Source organism: Suricata suricatta, chromosome 6 (assembly GCF_006229205.1).
Source record: "Suricata suricatta isolate VVHF042 chromosome 6, meerkat_22Aug2017_6uvM2_HiC, whole genome shotgun sequence".
NCBI classification, from domain to species: domain Eukaryota; kingdom Metazoa; phylum Chordata; class Mammalia; order Carnivora; family Herpestidae; genus Suricata; species Suricata suricatta.
Window position 1 is genome coordinate 114,736,859 of NC_043705.1, and position 23,768 is coordinate 114,760,626.

The 23,768-nt window shown below is 38.7% G+C and overlaps 2 protein-coding genes across 5 annotated transcripts in view; both read left to right on the plus strand.

The window, feature by feature from the left end:
• The window catches only part of PAIP1 (poly(A) binding protein interacting protein 1), a 29,428-nt gene extending 12,507 nt beyond the window's left edge, over nt 1-16,921 (plus strand). For both annotated transcript variants that reach the window (XM_029940923.1, XM_029940924.1), the window contains exons 4-11: nt 1,151-1,263; nt 4,016-4,127; nt 6,140-6,265; nt 7,301-7,407; nt 8,170-8,287; nt 9,059-9,113; nt 13,763-13,856; nt 15,715-16,921. In XM_029940923.1, coding sequence (XP_029796783.1) covers nt 1,151-1,263; nt 4,016-4,127; nt 6,140-6,265; nt 7,301-7,407; nt 8,170-8,287; nt 9,059-9,113; nt 13,763-13,856; nt 15,715-15,808 — 819 coding nt within the window. In that variant the 3' untranslated portion in view covers nt 15,809-16,921. The remainder of the gene's footprint in view (nt 1-1,150; nt 1,264-4,015; nt 4,128-6,139; nt 6,266-7,300; nt 7,408-8,169; nt 8,288-9,058; nt 9,114-13,762; nt 13,857-15,714) is intronic.
• A 258-nt stretch (nt 16,922-17,179) lies between these two features.
• The window catches only part of C6H5orf34 (chromosome 6 C5orf34 homolog), a 32,565-nt gene continuing 25,976 nt past the window's right edge, over nt 17,180-23,768 (plus strand). For 2 of the 3 annotated variants that reach the window (XM_029940925.1, XM_029940927.1), the window contains exon 1: nt 20,296-21,629. The gene's annotated coding sequence lies outside the window, so the exon portion shown is untranslated. Of the gene's footprint in view, nt 17,229-20,295; nt 21,630-23,768 lie in introns of those variants that run through there. The other variant, XM_029940926.1, reaches the window with a different exon arrangement.

The following is a 23,768-nucleotide window of genomic DNA, read 5'->3' on the forward strand; positions in this document are numbered from 1 at the left end:
AAAGTAAACTAAAGGAAAACAGGCAATGTCCATAGTGGGGGGGAAAGTATGGTTTTTGTATTTCAAGTCTTCTGTGGTACTAAATGTGCATACATGATCTCGGGAGAAACCAGTCTGCCTGCTGTGATAACAAGGGTCCCCTGTGAGCAACGAAGTAACTAGATATAAAAATATCTACTAATTATAACATAGTTCTACATGCTAGGCCATGCTAACTACTGCATGTGTAATGAGTTACCTTGCAACCACGGAGGATTAAAGGAGTTATTTCTCTTCTCCTTTATTTCATACACATCTTAGGAGAAGTTAAGTGACTTATCTGAGATTTACCACCACTCGTAAGTAGACCAAGCATCAAGTCAGAGAGGCACCAGATCATCTGTTACATCTAGACTCTATGGTTAGTTGTTATTACCTTGGTAACCTTGGCCGGGTCCCTTAATCTTTTAATGTGTTACTTAATATTAGCTGGTAAACTGTGTTGTCTCTACCATTCTTTAAAAACTGAAGTTAAAACTTAGTTTGATATAGGCAAAGCAGTACTATCTTCTGTACATAGTGGTTTTCACTGTCTTAGTTTTGTTTTTGGAAGAGCTTCTCTTTATTTCCTCTTTACACCCCATGTGTGTTTGGAGTATTCTTTAAGAGTTAATCTCTTATACCAGGTACCATTTATCACCTCTCCTAGGAATCGGGCAGAAGCCCAGGGAGGGTTAGCGATGTCCAGGGTCTCCATGCAGGCATGGGAATCTTGGCTGCTAGATGCCAAAGTCTGTGCCCTCCTATCCGTGAAAAACGCCATGAAACAGTCGTTTGGGAAATACTCTTATTCATAATTAGCACTGTGCAACTGGGCACATGCATACCTCCTATGCAAAAACTGGCTAGTATGAAAAGACCTCGTTAATTTACTCTCAGGTAATCTCAAGTAAATTGTGGGGAGAACTTGCCTTAAACATTGTCCTTTGTTCTTGCTCTTGGTGTGAAGTTGGGCGGGAGAGTTAATTTCCTTATGCCGAACAATTCAAGACTTGTACATTTGTATAATGTGGTCAGTTTTAGGGGTGGAAATGTGTTTTTGAATGTTGCTGTTAAGTATTTGCATTAATAACAATGTATTTGTGTCATAAACTGTTTTTCTCTTTGAAAGGCCACATCTATTCCAAATTTCTCTTACATGGGAGCTCGCCTGTGTAATTACCTGTCCCATCATCTGACAATTAGCCCACAGAGTGGCAACTTTCGCCAATTGCTGCTTCAAAGGTCAGTGTGAGTATATGAAATTAAAGGAAAACTTTAATAATAAAAACATACTAGAATTTGACCATTCTCTTTTCTAAAGACTGTGCATTATAGAAAGTTGCAGGGGAAGTTAGGGTGGACCATTCTTACTTGTATTATTATATTGTATGTACTATTAAAAATTCATAGTCCCACATATCAGTCTTTTTTCTGTAATGATCTCTGCCTTTGGTTTTGTGCTTAGATGGGCCTTCATTTTCCAAGATCTTAAATATCACTTAGCTATTTCTTAGTACTTCTGTACTTTTGATTTGAGTAGGTTCTAATTGATTGCCACAGGCTGAACTAGTTTTACCCCTACCATTTTTTATAATGATCCATCTTTTTACTGATTTGAACTAACTTTCTTAAACTACCTCCTAATATTTGGGGTTTGGTTCTAGAGTTTCATTATATTCCATTTATCACTTGTTCTATTTCTATTTTATTATGATACTGTTAAAAAGCTCTAACTTTTTAATACGTAGTATATTAGTCCCCTCCCCATAGTTTTTGGGTAGAATTGCCTTCGCTCTCCCTGCATGCTGCTTTTCTCCAAAGAACTTAGAATTAACATGTGAAATTACCTAAATCTTTTTGGTGCATTATTAGATCTTTTTGGCATGACCTTGAATTCATAATTTAGGGAAACATTTTCTTATTGGAATTGTTTTATTCAAGAACAAGGTTGTCTTCAAGTTTATTACAGTTAGTCCATTAGTTCTTTAAGGATGCTTTTAATGGTTGCAAAGTATCCCATTTGGTTAAATTGCACTGGAACATAAGATTCCAAAAGTAGACTCCAGAGACCCTTGCAAATTAAGCTTTTGATGAACGTGATACTTCAGATATGTATGTAGAAGGTAAACTGTGCCGCTGACAGCTGGCTAGCCATTCGTGGGAGAAAAAAATGGGTGCCCGTCTCACTCTACACTGAAATATATTTCAAATCTGTAAAGGACTTGGAAGTGAAACACTAAATACTAATTGGACTGAGGTAGAGCCTTGGGTTTTTTGTTTGTTTGTTTGTTTGTTTTAAAGCTCTCCAAATAATTGTAGTCTGTGGCTATGGTTGAAAACCTCCTCCAATTGTCTTTTGACTACCTGACCTTCCATAGTACTGGGCAACTGTCAGAAATATTAACATAAATGCTAATTCTTTAATGAAAAGGAGGGCTTGATTCTATTACCTAGCTTACAAATATACATATTTAGAAAAGAAGAAAAATTAACCTTTATAGTCGTTATCTCTTGGTTGTAGTGACTTTATTCTACTTCTGTTTTTAACCTTTCTGAAACAAGCATGTATTACCTTTAATTGTGTTTTTAACTTAGAAAGATTAGAGGTGTGGGTCCTTACCTAGATAACCAGTGATGCCCAGGGGTACAGATTTACCTTTCCATTTGCTATATGTGTATATATATATGTATATATATATCTTAATGTATAATATAATAGTCATTGTTCTTAGAAAACAAAAGTCATTTCCTCGAAACTCCTACCTACAAAGTCATAAAAGGAGAGTAGCCAACAAGGTGTTTGGGTAACTGAGCTGGCATTAATTAGCTCATCCTTTCCATTATTAAACAGGGTGTTTTATTTATAGATATCCAAACTTCTGATGAGGAATTAATATTTAGGCAGTAACAAATCTGACTCAAACGAAATGTTGCTCATTTAATGTAGCTTCTAAGCTATAAGCCACATAGACACGATAAACTGTACTGGGTTTATGGTTGATTCATGGACCAATCCAAGGTAAATATTTGGTAAGCAGTGACTATTTTTGTTTAAAAAAAATTTATTTTTTTAATTTTACATAGCCAAGCTAAATTGGTCCCTCACACATGGAAGCCATTCAGTCTCTATAAGCCCCTCTTTTTGTCCTTAAAAGAACAGCTTTATAAAAACAGGACTTTCCTAGAGTTCTTTCACCACCTTATCAAGAAAGATAAAAAACAATTTAACACCAAATTGGTAAACATTTGAAGTATATTTAAAAAATCCTTTTAGTAACGGCTGGCGGACCCGTAATTCACTGACTTCACTGACTCAGGCTCTGACAGGTTTGTTGTGATTGTTTTAGATAACTTCTAGGGTGGCAGATGGGGCAGGTTGAGTGAGGTGGGTGGGTGGGAATAAAGCAAGGAAAACCAAGTTACTTGGCTCCTTTTTGGTCGCCGGGATATTGAGACCAAATAATTGCTTTCTGTTTCTATGTGAATTTCAATTGGCGACTTTTCATTCGTCTGATTGGTTTAATGGAGATTAAAAGGCTAGTGAGCTTAATAAAAATTCATCTTATTTTCGGTTGGAGACCTATCTATATTTTTTAAATGTATTTTTAAAGTTCATATGTTCAGATTAGAACATTTTAAAGAGACAATTTGAGTAAAAGCAGGGCTTTCTTGACAAAAAGCCTAGAAGACCTAAAGGTGAGGCATTTCTTTGTGGTACCAATATACAATGAACCTCATGAAACCTGTTGCTTAAACCGTTGACAAACAGATGACAAATGTATCAGTTTCTTAACACTAGGAACTTTAGTATGAAAAAGTGCTGCAAATTCTGGTTTCTGCAATAGACAGGAACACTTCTTATCCTAAAAGATCGGGGCATTGGTGCTCTGTGCTCACCTCAGTACTGCTTGTGGACAGTGAAACCGGCAGATGGTCGTCTTGTTTGTACAAAAAGCAAAGCAATGTGATACTATAGAAGGTATATCTTCATTAGGTGTCGGACTGAATATGAAGTTAAAGATCAAGCTGCCAAGGGGGATGAAGTGACTCGAAAACGATTCCATGCATTTGTACTCTTCCTGGGAGAACTTTATCTTAACTTGGAGGTGAGGAGAGATTTTTAAGTACTAATCAAGCCTAAGAACATAAACTGACCTTGATAAGGAATTTGTATTTATGTTGCCCTCTACGACATGAAGAGTGAAGTGGAAGAGGGGCAAAGGGAACGAGAATATGTCTCCGTACCTGCAAGCAGTAGAGTGTGTGTGTGTGTGTGTGTGTGTGTGTGTGTGTGTGTACGTGCGTTAATGGAACATCTGTAATGTTCGTTTCCCGTCTTTGTGGGGAGGCTGTTGGGAAGTAGTTCCTAGGTATTTAGTCTTTGTGTACTTCTGGAGGGCATGGTTTCTGTCCAAGTTTAAGCTGTTGAAATCATACCTTCTTGAATCTTCACACGTATGTGGACTTTCTGATGGTGGCTCACAAGCGTTCTGTAGCACACAAAGCTTTAAGTTAGAAGTGGGGACAGGAGAACTTCTGGCGGGATTTCCTATCCACATTCACCCAGAATTACTGTTCTGGGTCCCATTTATATATGAATCTTCCACATAAAATGCATTTGTCCAAAGTACAGCTACTAAACAAGTTTGTGACTTGGTGGTATACTTGAGTATGTGTGTGATACTAGGCAACTGAGTGCTGAATATTACTTTGTAATGGGTTTGTCTGATTTTTATTAGTTTATCCAGATCTAAGTTATACTTCCTTATAACTTTGATCTGAAGGCTTAATCATAAACACCACTGAAAAAAGAACCATGAGTCCTCTATCAGATGTGCACCTGTTAGTGCCTCTCAACAGCCTCTGTCCAATCTAGTGTTTAATTTACTATCCCTTTTTACCACAGATGGACTTAATTTTTTTTAAAGTCTCTTGCATTAATCTTTTCCAGTTTATTTTTATATAAGCCCAAGTAAGAGCACTCATCTAAAATGTGCTCTAAGGGGCGCCTGGGTGGCTCCATCAGCTAAATATCCAACTCTTACATTTGGCTTGGATCATGATCCCAGTGTCGTGGGATCAAGCGCTCTGTCAGGCTCTGTGCTGAGCATGGGGCCTGCTTCGGATAGTCTCTCTTAGTTTAAAAAAAAAAATGCTGTAAATGAAGAGTCGTTTTAAGAATGCTGTTGTGTGTTTACCTGTGTGGAAGTGCTGATGCAAGGTCTATGAGGGATGTAAAGATGAGGTATGGCTCCCAGGCCAAAGCTCTTCTGGCTAAGACACAGACCATTCAGATGCAAAAGAGTATTTTTAAATTGTATAAAAAGCAGAATAAAATGATGTATGTTCGAAAAAAGGTATCTTTATAGAACAGAATGTTTTATGAAACAGTAATTATAAAGGAGGCTTAGATTATCCTCATATATGTGATAAATGTAAATTTTTACCCCTATTTTCTTAGCTTTTCCCCCTAAGTTATTTCGAGAGAGAGAGAGAGAGAGAGAGAGAGAGAGAGAGAGTGTGTGTATGTGTGTGTGTGTGTGTGCGTGTGTGTGTGTGCGTGCGCGCGCGCGCATGTGCACAAGTCAGGGAGGGGACAGAGGAAGATTGCCAACCAGGCTTCGTGCTGGGTAGAACAAAACGTGAGATCGTGACCTGAACTGAAATCAAGCGTCGGATGCTTCACCAACTGAGTCACCCGGCATCCCTGTAGTTTACTAGCTTTATTAGAGGTTTTTTGGTTTTTATTATTTTCTTAATGTTTATTTTTGAGCGATAGAGTGCAAGCAGGGAGGGGCAGAGAGACAGGGAGACACTGCATCTGAAGCAGGCTCCAGGCTCTGAGCTGTCGGCAGAGAGCCCAATGTGGGACTCAAACCCATGAACCGTGAGATCATGACCTGAGCCAAAGTCAAACGCGTAACCAACTGAGCCACTCAGAGGCCCCTGTTAGAAGTTTTAAATTCATATAAAAAAAAGGTCTAATTTTGTGAAAATACCAGAGGATTTCTCTGATTTTTGTATTGTTTAACTTAAAACAGTTATTTTGCCCACATATTAGACCAGTCTCTTATCTGTAATATTTTAGCATGGTTGCTTTTCATTTTCTTTCCTGAAGATCAAGGGAACAAACGGACAGGTTACAAGAGCAGATATTCTTCAGGTTGGTCTGCGGGAGTTGCTGAATGCCCTCTTTTCCAATCCTGTGGATGACAACTTAATTTGTGCAGTAAAATTACTGAAGGTAGGTTTCACTTCTGTTGCTTTTGAAATTCACTCTTCTACTTCATTTGTATATGATTTAGAGGACGGACAGTATTCTAGTAGGCACGTGAATTCAAAATTAAGTTTTTAATTTAAGTTAAATGTTGGCCTTTTGGTTTGCTCTTAAATTTAAATATTGGAAAAGTAGCCTGTACATTCTTTTTTAATAGAAGAATCCAAATTTGGAAGCAAAAAATGCAAGTCCTTCACCTCCATCTCTAAATTTCCTTTCCTTCCTTTTCCATGTGTGTGCCTTCATTAATTAGATCCTCTCTTTGTGCCATACTTTTTAATGATCCAACAAAGATCTTAGATCTTTGACACAAAATATTTACCTCTTGAGTCACTTCGTCTCTCTGTGTGCAGTTGTTTGTGTAGGTTCCATTGGTGGGCCAGTGAGCATTGCATCCTTAAATTTGGTAAATGTCAAATTTCTCTCTTACTAAACCATAGTGTATTCCTACCAACAGTAAATGAGTACACTGCTTTCCCCATATTTGTATCAGTGATCTAATCACCCTAGTTTCTGTTTTGTCATGGGTGATGAGTAAAAACAAAAATTTCATTTTATTTTGCATTTTCATGATCATTGGTGAATGTAAGCGTTTCTTCATGTTTGTTAGCCATTTTTGTCACTATGAATTACCTGTTTATATACTTAACTCATTTTTCCCCCCAGGAAAATTTTTTTTTTAATTCAAAGCTTCTGTACTTAATGCATATGTCAAAAAGTTCTATGTTGATTAAAATCCTATAGCCTATTTTATTCATACTGGGAATATACCATATAGTCATGTACACACAAAACCTATGGTTCAAGTTCTGCTTTAGTTTCTCTCAGTCAAAAAAAACAGAGGGCATAAAGATTTCCTGCCTGTTGGATGGTAGAAAATAGTTGGCAATATTTAACTTGCCAGATTCATTTGGTGGACAGAATGCTTGAACTGTGGCTGATATTCTCTAGGATTTCTCTGCTTTCTCGAGTTCCTCATTCTACTGACACCTGCTTTTTTAGTTGACAGGGTCAGTTTTGGAAGATGCCTGGAAGGAAAAAGGAATGACTCATATGGAAGAAATTATTCAGAGAATTGAAAATGTGGTCCTAGATGCAAATTGCAGCAGGTAGGCAGATGGCCAGTAGGTCTCCATTTCTTTTTCTCTGGGGGTTGTTTTTTTAATCTGCTATAGATCAGAAGAATTAGAATCTAGAGCTACAGAAGTGTTTTCTTTTAAGGTGTAATATCTTACATGTGGCCTTTGCTCATCAGGCCATTTTTGTTCACTTGTGTTAATAAGTGGAATAAGTTAAGATTTTCCTCTGGTAAAATAGTCTATTTAAAAGTAAATGATTCACACTTTAAATTGTTCAGTAAAAGGGCGCCTGGGTGGTACAGTCGGTTATGTGGCCAACTCCAGCTCAGGTCATGATCTCACAGTCCATGGGTTCAAGCCCCACATTAGGCTCTGAGCTGTCAGCGGAGGAGCCTGCTTCTGATTCTGTGTCTCCCTCTCTCTCTGACCCTCCTTCACTCACATTCTGTGTGTGTGTGTGTGTGTGTGTGTGTGTGTGTGTGTGAGATAAATGTTAAAATTTTTAAAAATAAATAAATTGTTAAGTAAATACTTGGGTAAATACTAGAAGTCCATTATAACGTCCAGAGGCATGAAAATGTGGAATAGCCACTACCTCTTCTAAGAAGCGTATAGTCACAGTTCAATGGAACAAATATCAAGGCTGCCTTAAAAAAAAAAAAAACAAAGCACTTGAATGTACATGTTAAACTTAGGAAACAAAGTTTTAGGAGTTTGTGGTATTCTAGAATCTGACAACACTTCTACACTTCTGGTGGATATACTTCACTCCTTTTTGCCTTCTGTCTGCAGAGACGTGAAACAGATGCTGTTGAAGCTGGTAGAACTCCGGTCAAGTAACTGGGGTAGAGTCCATGCAACTTCAACATACAGAGAAGCAACACCTGAAAATGATCCTAATTATTTTATGGTATGCCAGTGTTTTCGTTTTAAATTTTGCTTATTGCTTGGCTCCAATTTTGGAAAATTCTAGATGAGTTACATAAAGAGATTCTCAGAATTTAATGCCTAGTAACTTTTCATTGGCTTCAGGCCACATGGAAGCCAGCAGACCAGGTAAATATGAGAAGAAATGGTGGAATCCTCCAGGGGAAGGGTGGACTAGAGAAAGATCCATCTAGAGGCGAGAGAAATCAACAAGGCTTAGACTTGGTTGAGTATAAGGATTCTGGGAAGCAGTTGTTCAGAGAATTCATAACCAGAGGCCCACATCTCAAACTGTTACTATGTATGTTGTAGTAAACTAAGAAAATAAAAGTGGTCACCAGGCCAGTAATGCCCTTAAGCTCCCAACATAACCAAGCATAATGCAACTATGCAGGAATGCTTCTATAATAACTCCAGTCTTGGAAATTCTTTTTAAAATGATGGGGAGGGAAGAACCATAACTAAAAATAAGCTGACACAATGCTGAATCACAGTGTGCCACAAAACAGTTCATCATGTGTGTGACTGAGAATAGGCAGCAGAGTTAGAGCCTCAAGAACTTGAGATAATCAAATAGAAATCTGGAAACCATAGACTTTCCCAGTGAAATGAAAATGGCTATTAGGAAGTCAGGTTTTCACTTGTTCTCACGTTATCAGATGGAGAGGAGTGACATCAGCCAGGCTTCATTAATTTGCTTTAAAAAATCAATTTGGAAAGGATTACATACTTGTATCACTTTGATTCATCCTAGAATGAACCAACATTTTATACCTCTGATGGTGTTCCTTTCACTGCCGCTGATCCAGGTATGTTGTTTCAGTTCTTTTTTCCCCCCATTTCCTGGTAAGCTCCAGTAGATTACAGGAAATCCTACCCTTTCCACCGCAAAGTTGTAGCTTTCTGAAGCAGTCCCTTTCTTCTAAAATACACGATAAATGTTTATCTCCTGTAGAGTATTCTTGACAGTGACCACTTTGACCATTTCAAATGGAAAGTCTGATTCCACGTATAGTATCTTGTCACCCTGACCATGAAGGATTGGAAGAATCCCTCAGTTAAATGCAACCATTTTTATATTATATCTTTTCTAATATTTTGGTTTTTTTTCTGTAAGCTTTCGGTTGGTTAGAATAGAAGAGAAAGATGGTTCTAGTTCACTACATAGTCTACAGTGGTCGTTACTGTGAGTTACTACTTGCAGACACTAAGAATTAGATGGGTTTCATTAATAGTAGGTTAGAGGTAATTAAAATCTAGATCTCAGCACACCTTTCCTTTCAGAAAAGGGACATTCATAGAAAGATTGCTTTAATTGTGACCAATGGGATTGCAAAATGATCAAGCGAAACTTTTCCCATTTGATACAAATTACAACCATCTTGTTAAGAATTTTCCCATTTGTTTCCTCTGGATAGCAGGTGCTAACTATCCTGTGCATCAGAGGCAGTGGAAAGAATGGCTGCTTAACTTCCAACTTTAAATTATACCATTCAGGGCACCTGGGTGGCTCGATAGGTTAAGTGTCTGACTTTGGCTCAGGTCATGACCTCAGTTTGTAGGTTCAAGCTCCATGTCAGGCTCAGAGCCTGGTGCCGGCTCTGGATTCTATGCCTCTCCCTCTCTCTCTCCACCCCTCTTCTGTGTTCTCTCTCTCTCCCCCTCTTCTGTGTTCGTCTCTCAGAAATTTTTAAAATGTAAATTATGAAACATTCAAAAAACAAAAACCACAAAAAACTGACCTATTGATTCACTGTCAAACCAATGTCATTTTGCCATATTAATATACAGTTTGGGTGTTATTAAAGAAAGAAAACCCCACAGGGGACAGGTAAACATTTTGTTTTGTGACCCCATCCCTACCTCCCAAGGCCAGTCCCTCCACGGCTTCCTCCTCAGAGGTAATTACCATCCTGAAGTTGGGGGTCATGTGAGGTCTTCTTACTTGCTATGTCTGTAAACTGTTTTTGTACAAAGCATTAACCTAGATGGTATCTTATTGTGTACCTCTTTTGCAACTTTAGTATTTAACTGTGTTGAGGTATATGTAGCCTTTGTTCATTTTAAATGCCAAATACTGCTGCACACAGAGTAAACCACAGGTTCTTGGTCCCTACTTAAGGGTGGTGTAATAAAGGTCACACTCTTTATGGAGTACAGGCCATGCTATACAAAACTACTACTACTACTAGTCCTTGTCCACATGCAGGAGTTTCTTTGTGGGTAAAGAAGTACAGTCACTGCATTCTAAGTTACGTGCATCTTGAACTTCACTGAATGTTGCTAACCTGCTTTCCAGTATGATCATACCACTTACTGTTCCCTCCGCGAGATGTGCGGGTTCCTGTTTCTCACTTATTACCAGACCTAATTACTGTCAGATTATATGAAATTGTAAACTTTTATGTCCTTACTAGTGATAATGAGTTTCTTTTCATGTTTCTTTGACAGACTGATTTCTTCCTTTTGAGAATTGCCTGTTTGTGGTGTTTTCTCAAGAATTCTGTATGTCTTACCTGATTGATAATTCATCCCATAGCTTACAAAGGACCTCTTAGCTTCTCCTGTATGTCTTTCTTTCCATTGTGTTTGCCTTGTCCTATAGAAGCTTTGAGTTTTCATGTAAATGTAGCTGTCTTATTCCTGTTCTCTGTAGCTAAGAAAGTTTCCAAATTACTGTCCAATTCCATTTTTTTGAGTCTTTCTTTTTTATATTTAGGTCTTTAATCCATCTGGCTAATTTTTATATGATGGATGTAGCAGAAATTAAATATTTCTTCCCTATTGTCTCAGCAACAGGTTTTGAAAAAAAAATTTTTAATGTTTATTTTTGAGAGAGAAACATCATGAGCAGGGGACAGTCGGAGAGAGAGAGGGAGACACAGAACTGGAAGCAGGCTCCAGGCTCTGAGCTAGCTGTCAGCACAGAGCCTGACGCAGGGCTCGAACCCACGAACCACATGATCATGACCTGAGCTGAAGTCGGATGCTCAACCGACAAGCTGACCGAGCCACCCAGGCGCCCCTCCGCAGCAGGTTTTGAGTCCTCCATCCCATGCTAGTTAAAATGTCCCTCTGATGTGTACCTCCTCTGTAGACTTGTATCTTCTTCCTGGGTCCGTACTCATGGATTCTTTGTCTTAACACCAGTACCACACTCATAATTACTGCCACACTCTACATCTTGCTATGTCTGGTAAGACGAATTTTCTTCCCCTCATTCTTCAAAGTTACCTTGAATCATTTGGTTCTTTGTTCTTCATCTTTGTCTCATTTGTTTATCCTGTTTTACTAGTGACTCTTTCATTTATAGAAATTCATTTTGGTTTTTCAAACTGAATTTCGTTTTTGCATTTTGTTCAAAGTATCTTGATCTTTAAAATTTCAAGTCCTGGGACTCCTGGGTGGCTCAGTTGGTTACATGTCTGACTTCAGCTCAGGTCATGATCTCATGGGTCATGAGTTCAAGCCCCACGTCGGGCTCTGTGCTGACTGCTCAGAGCCTGGAGTCTGCTTCAGATTCTGTGTCTTCCTCTCTCTCGCCCCTTCTCCACTCTGTCTCTCTCTCTCTCTCTCAAAAAATCAATAAAATTTAAAAATTCAAGTCCTTTTTTTGGTCATGCTAAACGTGCTTATTTTTGTTTCACATTTTGTCATTTAATTTTAATCCTGTTTTTTTTTTTTTACTGTCACGCATAAAAATTTTTATCTTGATCTTTTTTTTATTGCAATCTGATATTTAACAATCTTATAAGTTTTTTTGGAAATGATTTCAAATTTACAGAAAAGTTACAAAAGTAAAAATTGCACAAAGGACACCTGTCCACACATTCCACAGATGTACCCTTTTTTTAACTGTTCCATTTGCTTCTGTCCACACCTTTTTCTAAACCATTTCAAATTAAGTTCCATATATTGTGGCCCATTATGACTGCTCTCGCGTTTTAACTGCTATTTTGTTTTTCATGAAAACTTACGGGTTGTAGTAACATCTAACCCTGCCAGGAGCCACAAGGGTAAAAGTGATTTGGAAAAAGTCTTCATTTCTTGTCAAAGGGGTCTTTCATGTGGTGGTAGAAATTTGAGGTGCTGCAGGTCCATTGTGCAAAATCTCTGAGAAACCAATTTCTTCAGAGTACTTTTGTCCCTACTCCAAACCCAAGAAGAAACTGGCAAGCTTCTTGGCTGTCTCTCTTTGCCATCAAATGGTTTCTCATTTTAGTTTTTCTTGGTCTACCTTTTGCTTGAGATATCCACTCTTGGAGGGTCCTGGATTTGTGCACGGAGAGGTGGGCACGGGCATGAATTCCATGTCCCTGTTTCACATGGACCCAGGACCTTGCTTTCTGACCTTCTGTGGGCTTTTCAGTCCAAGCCCCTTTGTTGCTGAGCGCTCGTGGCCTCCAGCCTCCTGGCTGCTGTAGGGAGGTATGGTTTCCAGGTGTCTTTTTGTTTGTCTTTGGGTGACTCCGTTTTCTTTTTTATGAACTCCTCTGTACATTTACAAGAATGTTTGTCTTACCTGTTTATCTCAAGGATCAGTTGCAGGAAGATTTTATAGTTATATTTCTCTCTAAATTGCCAAAATCAGATGTCAAACTATCCCCAACTCTTTAATCTGGAATTAGCTTTTAGAGACTGGCAATCTTTGAAAAATAGGGTCTAATGTAATAATTATATTATCCTGTTGAAATATGAGGTCACTATTTAAGGTAACTAGTTTTAACACACATGGATCATTTGGTCATTCAGAGAGAAGTACTCCATATGGACCTGCTAATCTTACAAGATGTGCAGTAACTCTGCGTAAGACAGTTGGCTGATGGGGAGCTATAATATTACCTGTACTGCCTTGGAAGAATCCAACCAAGGGAAAGTTAGTATAGTTGAAACATTTATCAGGTAGCTGCCTTCCAGCTGTCTCTGAGGAGAGGGAAGAAAAGAAAATACTGTGCTCAGAACCTTTGCTGAGTTAGCTAATCTGATTGAGAAACTGGGCCAGTGGTCGTAAGCTGCTAGCCACCCAGCTCACTTCTTGGGGAAGAGTAAGGGGAGCCAGAGGCCAGGCTATTTGATTGAAATCCTTCCTTGTGGAAGGAAGAACACGTTCTTACCCAACAAGTTATGTATTTTGTCTTCTGGAATGAAGCAGCTGAGATTATAAGCAGCATACACCTTGGCTGTGACTGTACTTTGGTATGTTCACGGTGGCTCTGATTTGCAACACATATTTAGGGGAATATTATAGTAACTAAGACTTATGAGCATGCAGGTGGCAGAAGCAAGACTAATATATTAGAATAGATGTTTTGTAAAAAGCAATTAAAATGTAATTGGAAGCTCATTTCTATTGAAACTTTGGATCTACTTAAAACTCCTAATATTAAAAACAATTTTTAAGGATAACTGACTTTTTTATGACTTCTGTCAGCATTTAATTAAAAAACTTTTTTTATAGATTACCAAGAGAAATATCAAGAGTTACTTGAAAGAGAAGATTTTTTTCCAGATTATGAAGAAAATGGGACAGATCTATCGGGGGCTGGTGATCCGTAAGTTCTCTTTTGCTACTTTCTTTGTTTCTGTGGCTACAGTTCGTAGATGTTTAGGTTAGAAGGTAGGTGGACGTTGTGATTTGATGGGGTCACAGTGGTATGTACCTAGTACTTGTCTACCAGAAACACTCCAGAAATCCTACTAGAAAACATAAGCTACCATTCTTAAAATTCATATATATCTGGAGGGGGGAAAACTAAAATAGTATACTCAAGCATAGTTTTATAAAGTAGATTGAGTTCAGCTCTAGTAATATAAGATCTTGGACAGGTTCTATACCTGTTTCTTCCTCGGTAAAGTAGGGATAGCAGACCCCTCTTGAAGTCCTACTGAGATCTAAGTGAGAAACATATATACTCAGAGCCATTGCCTGGCACACAGTAAAAAGCTTGGCTCTTAGCTGTTAAAGCTTAGATCATTGGACTAGAGGGAGGGTGTGAGATATTCACCTATCTCCCTCTCTCTCCCTGCCACTCTTTGTAATAAAAAACTTTTGTTACGCCCTTACCATAATATTGCATTGTGTCTGATTAGAGAAGAACCAAGAACTTGAGAGGTTTAGTCCCAGCTCTCTTAATAGTTTATGTGAGTTTGGACAAGTTACTCAGGTTCTTTTCTTCCTAAGTGGAGGAAAGAAGGAGCTAAATCTGAGTTAATTTTCCTTATATCTCCTCTCTCATGTGCGCTGTAGGTTTAAAAAATGAACCACCTTTATTTTCTCTGTCTAGTAACATCTTAATTTTAAGTCCATTTGAGATCTTCTAACATTACCATACTTTTACATACTGGGTCAGTAAAACATAACAGGGATGTAAGGACTCCAGCACAATTAAGAAGGTCCGCCCTGCTGGGTCTACTACCACTTGTAAGTTCCGGTTGTTCTTTGCACTGAATTTCAGGTTGTCCTGTGAAGTTTTGCTTGGTCAGCATTACATGATACCCTGACACTAATACACTGGTGGCCATTTCAGCACATGGCCTTGTACTAGAAATGGAGAACAAAACCAGAAAGACCCATCAGCAGTTGATAGGACTGGCAAGATTGGTTTGTCACACCTGCAGTGCAAAGGGTTTTTGCGTGGGGGATGGGGGGAGACCCATAGACAGCACATTGTTGTAGAGGAAGATTGGGAGCCAGATTCTGCTGGGCCACACACTGACCCAAACCTTACAGTATTTCCTTAACCTTCCAGAGTCTTTTTTCTTTTTCTTCTATCTCTAAAATGGAGATATGGGTGTTTGGCTGCCTCGTCAGTAAACCATGTGACTCTTGATCTCGGGTTGTGAGTTCAATCCCCACATTGGGCATGGAGATTACGTTAAAAAAAAAAATGGAGATGATAGTAGTACCTGTCTTTTTAAGACAGCTGTGGGTTTTCAGTAAGAACATATATTATTAAATCCTTAATAGGCACCTTAAATTTTCCATCCATACTTAGCCTAGGAAAGCTTTGTTTTGTTAACATGTGTCGCAGTGCCTGACTGCCTCAGTCGGTAGAGCATGAGGCTCTTAATCTCAGGGTTCTGAGTTCAAGCACCACTTGGGGTGTAGAGATTTCTTAGGTTAAATTTTTAAGTTTGCAAGTTTTATGTCTAAAAATATAGCAGAAGCTTAACTTCAAACATAAGACTCAGAATCTAGTGTAAAATTTAGCCTCGGAATCGGTGTAAAATTTAACTCCTCAGAGTAAGCATTTAGTTGTCTCAGGACTGACATGTACATAATTCAAAAAAGTCTGTGCATTCTCTAACAGTCCAAAAAAGTTACAGTACCATATTTTTTGTGTGGCTTAACATTTTAGATATTTCAGAATTGAATAACATTAAACTTCTGCATCTTTACTTCTTTCATAGATACTTGGACGATATTGATGATGAGATGGACCCAGAGATAGAAGAAGCTTATGAAAAGTTTTGTTTGGAATCAGAGCGTAAGCGAAAACAGTAAAGCTAAATTTCAACATACCAGTTTTATAAAGCAGTATAGGTTATGGTGATTTAGCAGTACACAGGAAAGCAGGAAAATGTGTCATACTTAATACCAAATTAAGGAAGTTGAGTCGTTACTAATGTATGCAACTTTAATTTTGTTTAACACTCTCTGCCAAAATAAACTTTATTCCTTATAACTTAAGATGTGTATATATATATAATAGTTTATTATGTACAGTTAATTCCACTGTTTTGGCTGCAATAAAATCGATTTTGAAATAAATGAAATGTTGAAAGTAAATTTTGCTAGTTGGTTAGAAGCTTATCCTTTAAATTCTACTTTTCATGAGGGGAAAAAGTCTTAGCCTGGAAATACATAATATTGCAAAATGTAGCATCCTTTTTTAGAGGAGTATATAGCTTTCATTTAGTTTTACATTGTCTCAATGAATTGGTTTTCAGATAGGAATCACAATCATGAAAATCTTTAGCACTAAAGTCTTAGAATATATCACTAACTGATTTACATATCCAGATGCTGTTTAATACCAAGGGCTTTTAAAATGTCATTTAAAAAAACAACTTAAAACTCCCAACTAAACAACCAGGCTTCTTCACTGAGCATTTATTTGCTATTCTAGAATTATTTTTGGATTTTGTTTTGTTAGTTTGGTTTTTTTCTAACTTCATTACCCTAAAGCCTCTGGCATTATTCTGCTTTATTTATATGGCTTTCATTTTTATTTTGTAGCATGAGTTGCATTGACTTTTTTACTAGAGAATTTTACTAGATCTTTGTCATTCATGTTTTATTCTGCTTTAGAATTGATCCATCTTGAGGATCACTTTTCTAATACTTTTACTATAATGTAGTACCACCTCAGCCCTATTTAAAAATATTTTTACCTAATGTCAAGTCTTTTTCCAACTAACTAAAAGTAAAACTTCTATACAAAAGGATCACTTGTAAATAATGCATGTAAATAGTTCTGTTAATAACCCACTGTTTTACATTTCGTACATCTGTGTCTGCTAATACAGTTAGGTTTCTCACTTTTCTGCTTGTTTGTTCAGTCTGGATGAAAATTAGACTTTGAAAATAAAATTTAAATAGTTTTGTTTCCTCTAAGTTTTTGGGGTGATATCCTGATATTAAAGAATTTCTGTTGAACTTTTATGTGACATCATAAAAAGGTTTGAAATCAAACTGTACTGGGGTAGGAGATATTCTATTCAATGTATGTGTTATTTAGTTCAGTAACAAGGCTACGTGGGAAAATTAACAAATCTAAAACTAATTTTTAGTTCCTTATTGTAAAAGGGAAGTATATATATAGTTGGGGTTTTTGGAACTTGTTAATAGGATTCTTTTTTTCAGAATCGCTCCTGTAACACAGTGGATAATTACCTTCATCTGCAGTTCTCCAAAGACTGTGGTCAGTGTAAATCATGGGGGTGGGGGAGAGGGTGTAGGGAAGGGGCATTAGACCGGGGACCAAGTACATGATAGCTGAATATGCTTTGAACTTCTGGCAGTTGGCTCTGTGAATAACCGTCCAGCTTTGTCCACTAGCTCATTGTCACCCAACATTGCTATACTCAACATCTACCAACAGGATGTGATTCAGTTCCAGTGTGTTCCAGTTACTAGTCCTGCCTAAATAACCACCCAAACTTAGTGTCTTCAAACAGTAAGCATTTTATTATGCTCATGGGTTCTGTGGTTTGGCGATTTGGATGGTGCACAATAGGGAGAGGTTGTTTTTTGTTTTTTTCTATTCTGCAATGTTTGAGGCCTCAGCCGGGAAAACTAAGGGCTGGAGGTAGCTTCACCAGCCACAGGCTGTAATCCTTTTGAGTCTTCTTCACTCACATGGCTGATGACTGGGCCGAGATTACTTGAAACTATCACTTGGCCAGTCCCACAGGTGGTGTGGACTTTTCACATACACGGCTGCTGGATTTTGAGAGGGGGCACTGTAGAAGACCCAGGAAGAAGCTGCATTTGGAAGGTGCACACAGCACTACTTCCATTACAGTCTTGGTTCTAAGTGAGTCACTAAAGCCACATCAGATAGGAAGCCACCAAGAAATGTGTAGACAGGTCTTTCAACTGCAACAGTATATCATGAAGAGAAGGCCCTGTGCTACAATTCTTGGCCTTTGGAATTGCTGTATCTTCAACAGAAATATGGGTCCTAAGATCTTGTGAGTCTCCAATGAGCAAGGACACAAAAGTGCTAATGAATGTCCTAGTACAAAATACTGGTACCAAAGTATAAGTATTGGTTTGTGCAAAATCTGGCTCTTGTGTCATCAGCTCCGACCTCACGTCTCCGTATCTTCAGTGCCCTTCCAGCCAGAGACTACCGGGAACACACATGTACCTGAACAGGCTGGATTTGGTACTTCTGTAGTGAAGCAGAATACACAGTATGGGGAACTATGGGATGTGTCAGTGAGAGGGCATTTAGAACTCCTATGGGGTTTGGGGTTTGGTTGGATAATTTGGGAGAGGGTCTAAGAAACTGCAGTTTCACCCTAGATTGGATGTTGTCAGGGCCAACTTTCAGTGATTAGGTATTTCATTAACTATAGAACAGGTGTATATGGAGGAGGTTCTCATTTAAGAGGAAATAAATTGTCACACTTAGCAAAAGATGATAGTTGGTATGAAAGAGTAAAAACTTGTTTGGGACTGAAAGACTGGAAATCAGCTCTCACTGAAAAAGTACCCTTGCTGTTAATCGGTCTCGGAGGACAGACCCAGAAAAAACCAGCTGCAAAGTTAACAGGACACATTCCCCCCACCCTACCCCCCCAAGTCATGCCATTTTAACTGCTATCAAGACCCCTTGTTTGTATGGCCACTGCTTTGTCACCAGTGATCTTCAGACCTCCTTTGCTATCCCACCCGTCTATTCCTGGGGGTACCCGATTGCTAAATAGTTCTCCCCTCATGACAGTGCCACATCCCTAGTTAATCCCTGCTTCTAATCCTGCTTCAGAACTAGTACCCCTTCCCTCAGAACTTGCTCAGAATCCTTCAGCAGGAATCAAATTTTACCGGAGTCAGTGCCCTCTTCCCCCTTGTATAGCCTGCCATTTGTTTTTTTCCTCTGGAGTTTGCTCCACTGTATTTACCCTTCATCCCCTAAGGACTTGCTTCACAGAAGAAATTGGGCAAATGTATACAAACGCATCTGCGTTCATTTCATTCTTCCTCTAGCACAGGAAGTATCCCTCCTGTTAAAGGCCATGTATTCCACGTGTGCTTGAATCCCATGCCCTCTCACTTGCTCATGAACTCTCTTGTTATTTTTTCTTTTAATCTCTTTCTCCACTGGCCCTTTGCATGAGCTGTTGAACATGTCATTCTTGGGAGAAATCTGGTCCTCCCATTTCTCTCCAACTAAAGTTCTTTGCTTTCTAGTCAGATTTTTCAAATGTCCCAAATTTTTCCCCACTTCCTATTTGCTCTTCAAACGTCTAGCTCTTGCTGCCACTACATACAACAGCCCTTAGTAATTACATTTATGCCACTAAATCGAACAGACACTTGATTCTTTAGCTTGTTCTCTAGGCAATATCTGACACTTAACTGACACCAAAATTGAAAACCTCTAGGCAGCTGGAATAGAACAGCCTTCTTTCTGGCTTTATGCGGTTCCCCAGGGTTTGTGGGATTCTCTTCCCCTAGCTAATTTGTAACTATTGGTGTTCCTCAAAGCCCACTCCTCAACATTTTCTTCTCCTGTCACTGTATCTTTGGGCTTTTTAATCCTCTCCTAAAGCCTCAGTTAGCAGCTATGAACACTGACTTTCAGATTGGTTTCTGTTTCTACACTTTTGCTAACTTGTCATTTCCACTAGAAGACTCACAAAATGAAGTCCTGCTATTCCCTAAACTTTTTTTCTTGCATCCCTCTTATTGATGGCACGGTCACCCATCCACTTGCTCCAACCAGAACTGGAACTGTTTTTAATGTCTGTTCAGTCATCCCCAAGACTATATGGAATTGATCTAAGTATTTCTTGGAGCTGTGCTCTCTATCTTCATGGTCTAATCTTAAGTCTGAAACACCATCTCACCTGTTGCTTTTTTAGACTACTAGCTCTTCCAGGGATCTTTCCAAAGTACAAAGAGCACAAAACCCTCTTGTAGTAGATGGTTTACAAATAGGAGGTTCTTAGTCATTAGAGAGGGAAAAGGTGGGAGCAGGATAGGACCTAAGCACTATGATACAGATTGATGTTACTGATCAATGAAAAGTGGCATTCTGAGGATATCCTTATTAGACTTTACATAAGCTTGAGGTCAATTTGCTTAACAGACTTTCAAAAATGGAGATGAATTTAAGGACTTCTCCCCATTCCTTGCTGTTGCCACTTTTGCTTAAAGCCCTTGTAATAGTTTGCCATTGTTTTTTGTTGCTGCTGTTGTTGTTTAATGTCTATTTCTGAAAGGAAGAGAGAGAATCCCAAGCAAGGTCCGCACTGCCAGCACAGAACCAGACGTGGGGCTCAAGCCCAAGAACCATGAGCTCATGACCTGAGCCAAAATCAAGAGTCGGACACAACCAACTAAGGCATTCAGGCACCCCCCTACCATTGCTTTTAAGATAAAGTCCATCATTCATAAAACCATAATAATCTAGTCAGGCTTTCTCTCCCCAAAGGCCTCTTTCCTCTGTAACCATTCTTAAGCCAAACTGGCCTAAAATTTTTAAGAGTGGAGATCTTTCCTTTGGGTCTCGGGGCCTTAACACAGGGTGTTACCTCTGCTTGAAACACTTAGACCCCCACTGTACCTGGCTAACACTTACCCACCCTTTGGATTTCACTGGAAATATTTCCACAGCTCAGGTCTGCCCACTACAGGTCCTCACAGACCTCCATATTTTATTTTAGGAACACTTACCACAACTGTAATCAAATTTTGGTCTACTCCTTTCTTTCCAGTTAATCTTCAGTCCTCATCCTCTAAACTGCGTCTCATTCCCTGCGTTATTCCTAAGGTGCCCAGTACATAGTGGTTCATCATAAATACTTAATGACAATAAATTTATCAGACACATCTTGCTACTTTAGAAAAACGCAGATACATAGTTGAAAGATATTTTCTTATACCAATTTAGAAAAAGAAGAGGTCTCTATCTTTGGCCAAGTTTTGTTTTTTGTTTGTTACTACTTTATTAAGGTATAATTTTTGTTTAGATTAGTTAAGTAAGCGTTAGTCCACTAAAATCCACCTATGTGGTTAGCTCTTGGCTGAACTGATGCTGGTCCTCACCGGATGAGTCATCACCAGGTCCTACCGGTTCCAACTCGAGTATCGGAAGTGAAGATCAAAGAGGAAGCAACCACATTCAGGACTGAAAACGCCTACCTGCCCTACTTCCGGTCCCGCCCTTTGCTGGGAGCTCCACATATTGGCCCCGGGAGCCGGGGGCGTGGTCTGGGCGGGACTTCCGGTCTTTTCGGGGAGGAAAGACGCTGCCCAAGGTTGCGGGAAGATTTGAACTGCTGTTGATTTCCTGTGTTTACTTTGCCGGGAGGTAGTTGGCGTTTTAGCGTCTCTCTTGCTACTGACTTGACGAAAGTCTCGGCCAGAAATACTCTCCCTGTGGCATAATTCCTCTGCGCTTGTCACCTTTCTTTCATGAAGAAACATCACTTGTTGGTAATTTGTCAAATTCACGAAAATATCCTTCGAGAAGCAGTCGTGGGCAGACCAAGCATTTTGGCAAACGAAACCCAGAGGCCGTTGACTGGCCTTATTTCCACGACTTTTCATCTAAGAGCTGCTGTGTGAGTCCAAGACGTTGGTTGTTTTGGTGAGACTTTTTCTGTTAACTACATATTGCCATTTTGAAAAATGAGGTCTGATTGATGTCAAGTACAGACTTGTCAAGTGCGGAGATTGTTAAACGTACTGTGACGTAATGACTGGGTGGTGAAAACAAACAGGAATAAGATAGGTAGTAGAGATGAAACTGAAATGTGGGTTGGAGCTAGATTATGTTATTTATGATATGCCGGGAACTTGAAATATTTCACTGTTTCTTGTGTATGCTTGTTATTTGAATAAATAACAACTATATCTCAATAACCTTTTTTTTTAATTAAAAACTTGGCCACACATAGAGATCTTTTCCCAATCGGCAATCAAAAAGCAAAACAAAACCAACCTGGGTTTTTTTTTCCCTGAAATAGCAAGTAGACATCTGAGATATATAAATATGTATTAACTATGTTTATATATGTATGTATGCAATGTAAATACATTTATTGCTTTGACTATTGCTTGTTAAATGAACAGATATGTAAACAATTATGTTGTAAAATGATTAGTATGGTCTGGATAGTGATAAGTTTCCTATAACAGCAATACTGGAAATGGATTGGAGAGGGAAGAAACTGGAAGAAGGTCCTAGATAGTTGCAGAAATGGAAGGGAGAGTTGAACTGAAGTGGAAAAAGAGCCGGGTCCATAAAAGAAACCTACCAAATCAACAAGACATGTTACAGGGGTATGGAGAGAAATACTGCTGACATTGAGATGCCAGTAACTTAAATTGCAAATTCAGGAGGAACAAGAATTTTGGAACTCATTTACTTATTCTTTCATTATTAAATAAATGTATATTGCCTTATTATTTGCCAGGTGTTGTTTTAAATGCCATTGATACAACTGTGAATAAAACAGAAGAGGTCTGGTCTGATTGCGTTTATATCCTGGTGGGAAAAGTCAAAACAATCAAATGAATAAAATCAGTTTTGATAGTGATAGATACTAGGAGTAAAATAGATGAAATGGATAAAAAGTGATTGGGAGATGATTGGGAACAATAAAGTCAGGCCTTTGAGGAAGTGCTCTTTAAGCTTAAAAAACAAAGAGCCAGCTATGTGATAAGCCTGGGAGAGGACAGGCTAGGCAGATAAGAACAGTGCAAATGTTCTGATAAAGGAGACAGTCTGTTTTTAAAACATTAAAAAGGCCAGTGTAGCTAAAGTGTCCTGAACAAGGAGAGAGTTATGAGATGACTTTTGGACTTTTGGAGAGGAAGATGAGGCCGGATCATGTGTCTGTTAGAGGCCATGGTTAGGAATTTCATGTAAGTGCAAAATGGTAGATTGTGAGCCAGGATGTGATAGACCTTATTTTTATTTTAAAATATCCCTCTGGCTATTATATATATAGCCTGGACTTGAGGGAGGTAAGAGTGAAAGTGAAATTAGGGGACAGAAGTTGCTTTGGTGGGAGTGATTATGTTCCATTTTAGTCATGTGGATTGAGTTTGATTGATTTAGTCTTGTGGATTGAGTGGGACGTGAAGGAGAGGTCTAGTAGGCCACTGGAAGCTCTGGGGGAGAGGTCTGGTGGATTTCGAAATCTTCTAGAGAAAAATAAAATTGTGTGATTCTCCTCAGGAAAGACCATATAGTTTAATGTTTTTCATATGGTTTAATGTTTACTTATATTCTGACATATTCTACAGAAGATTATAGGTCAGTCATATGTGGCTGATTACATACATTGAAAGGGGGTAAGATTTTTTTTAAACAGCAAGGATGGGCATGAAAGCAGAATGAGTGTATATAAGATGAAGAGATGAAATGGGGACTGAGGTCAGATCTTGAATCCTTGATTTAAGAGAATGGTGAAAAGGAACGATTAAACTAAGAGCAGAGGTGTGGGGTGTCGGTGGGTGCAGTAGAACATGTGACTTGATCTCAGGATCATGAGTTCAAGCGCCACATTAAGTATGGAGCCTATTTAAAAATTTAAAAAAATTAAAAACAGATAGATGTAGTGGGGGAAATCCATGGCACTCCCCCCCCCCCCCCGCTTTAAAAAAAAAAGGCAGAGGAAAAGAGAGTTCTGTACAGGGGAAGGTAGATAACACTATCACAGAGTGACTAGTTTAGTAGGACTGAAGTTACTTGGTGTAGGAAGACGTTGGTGAGGATTGT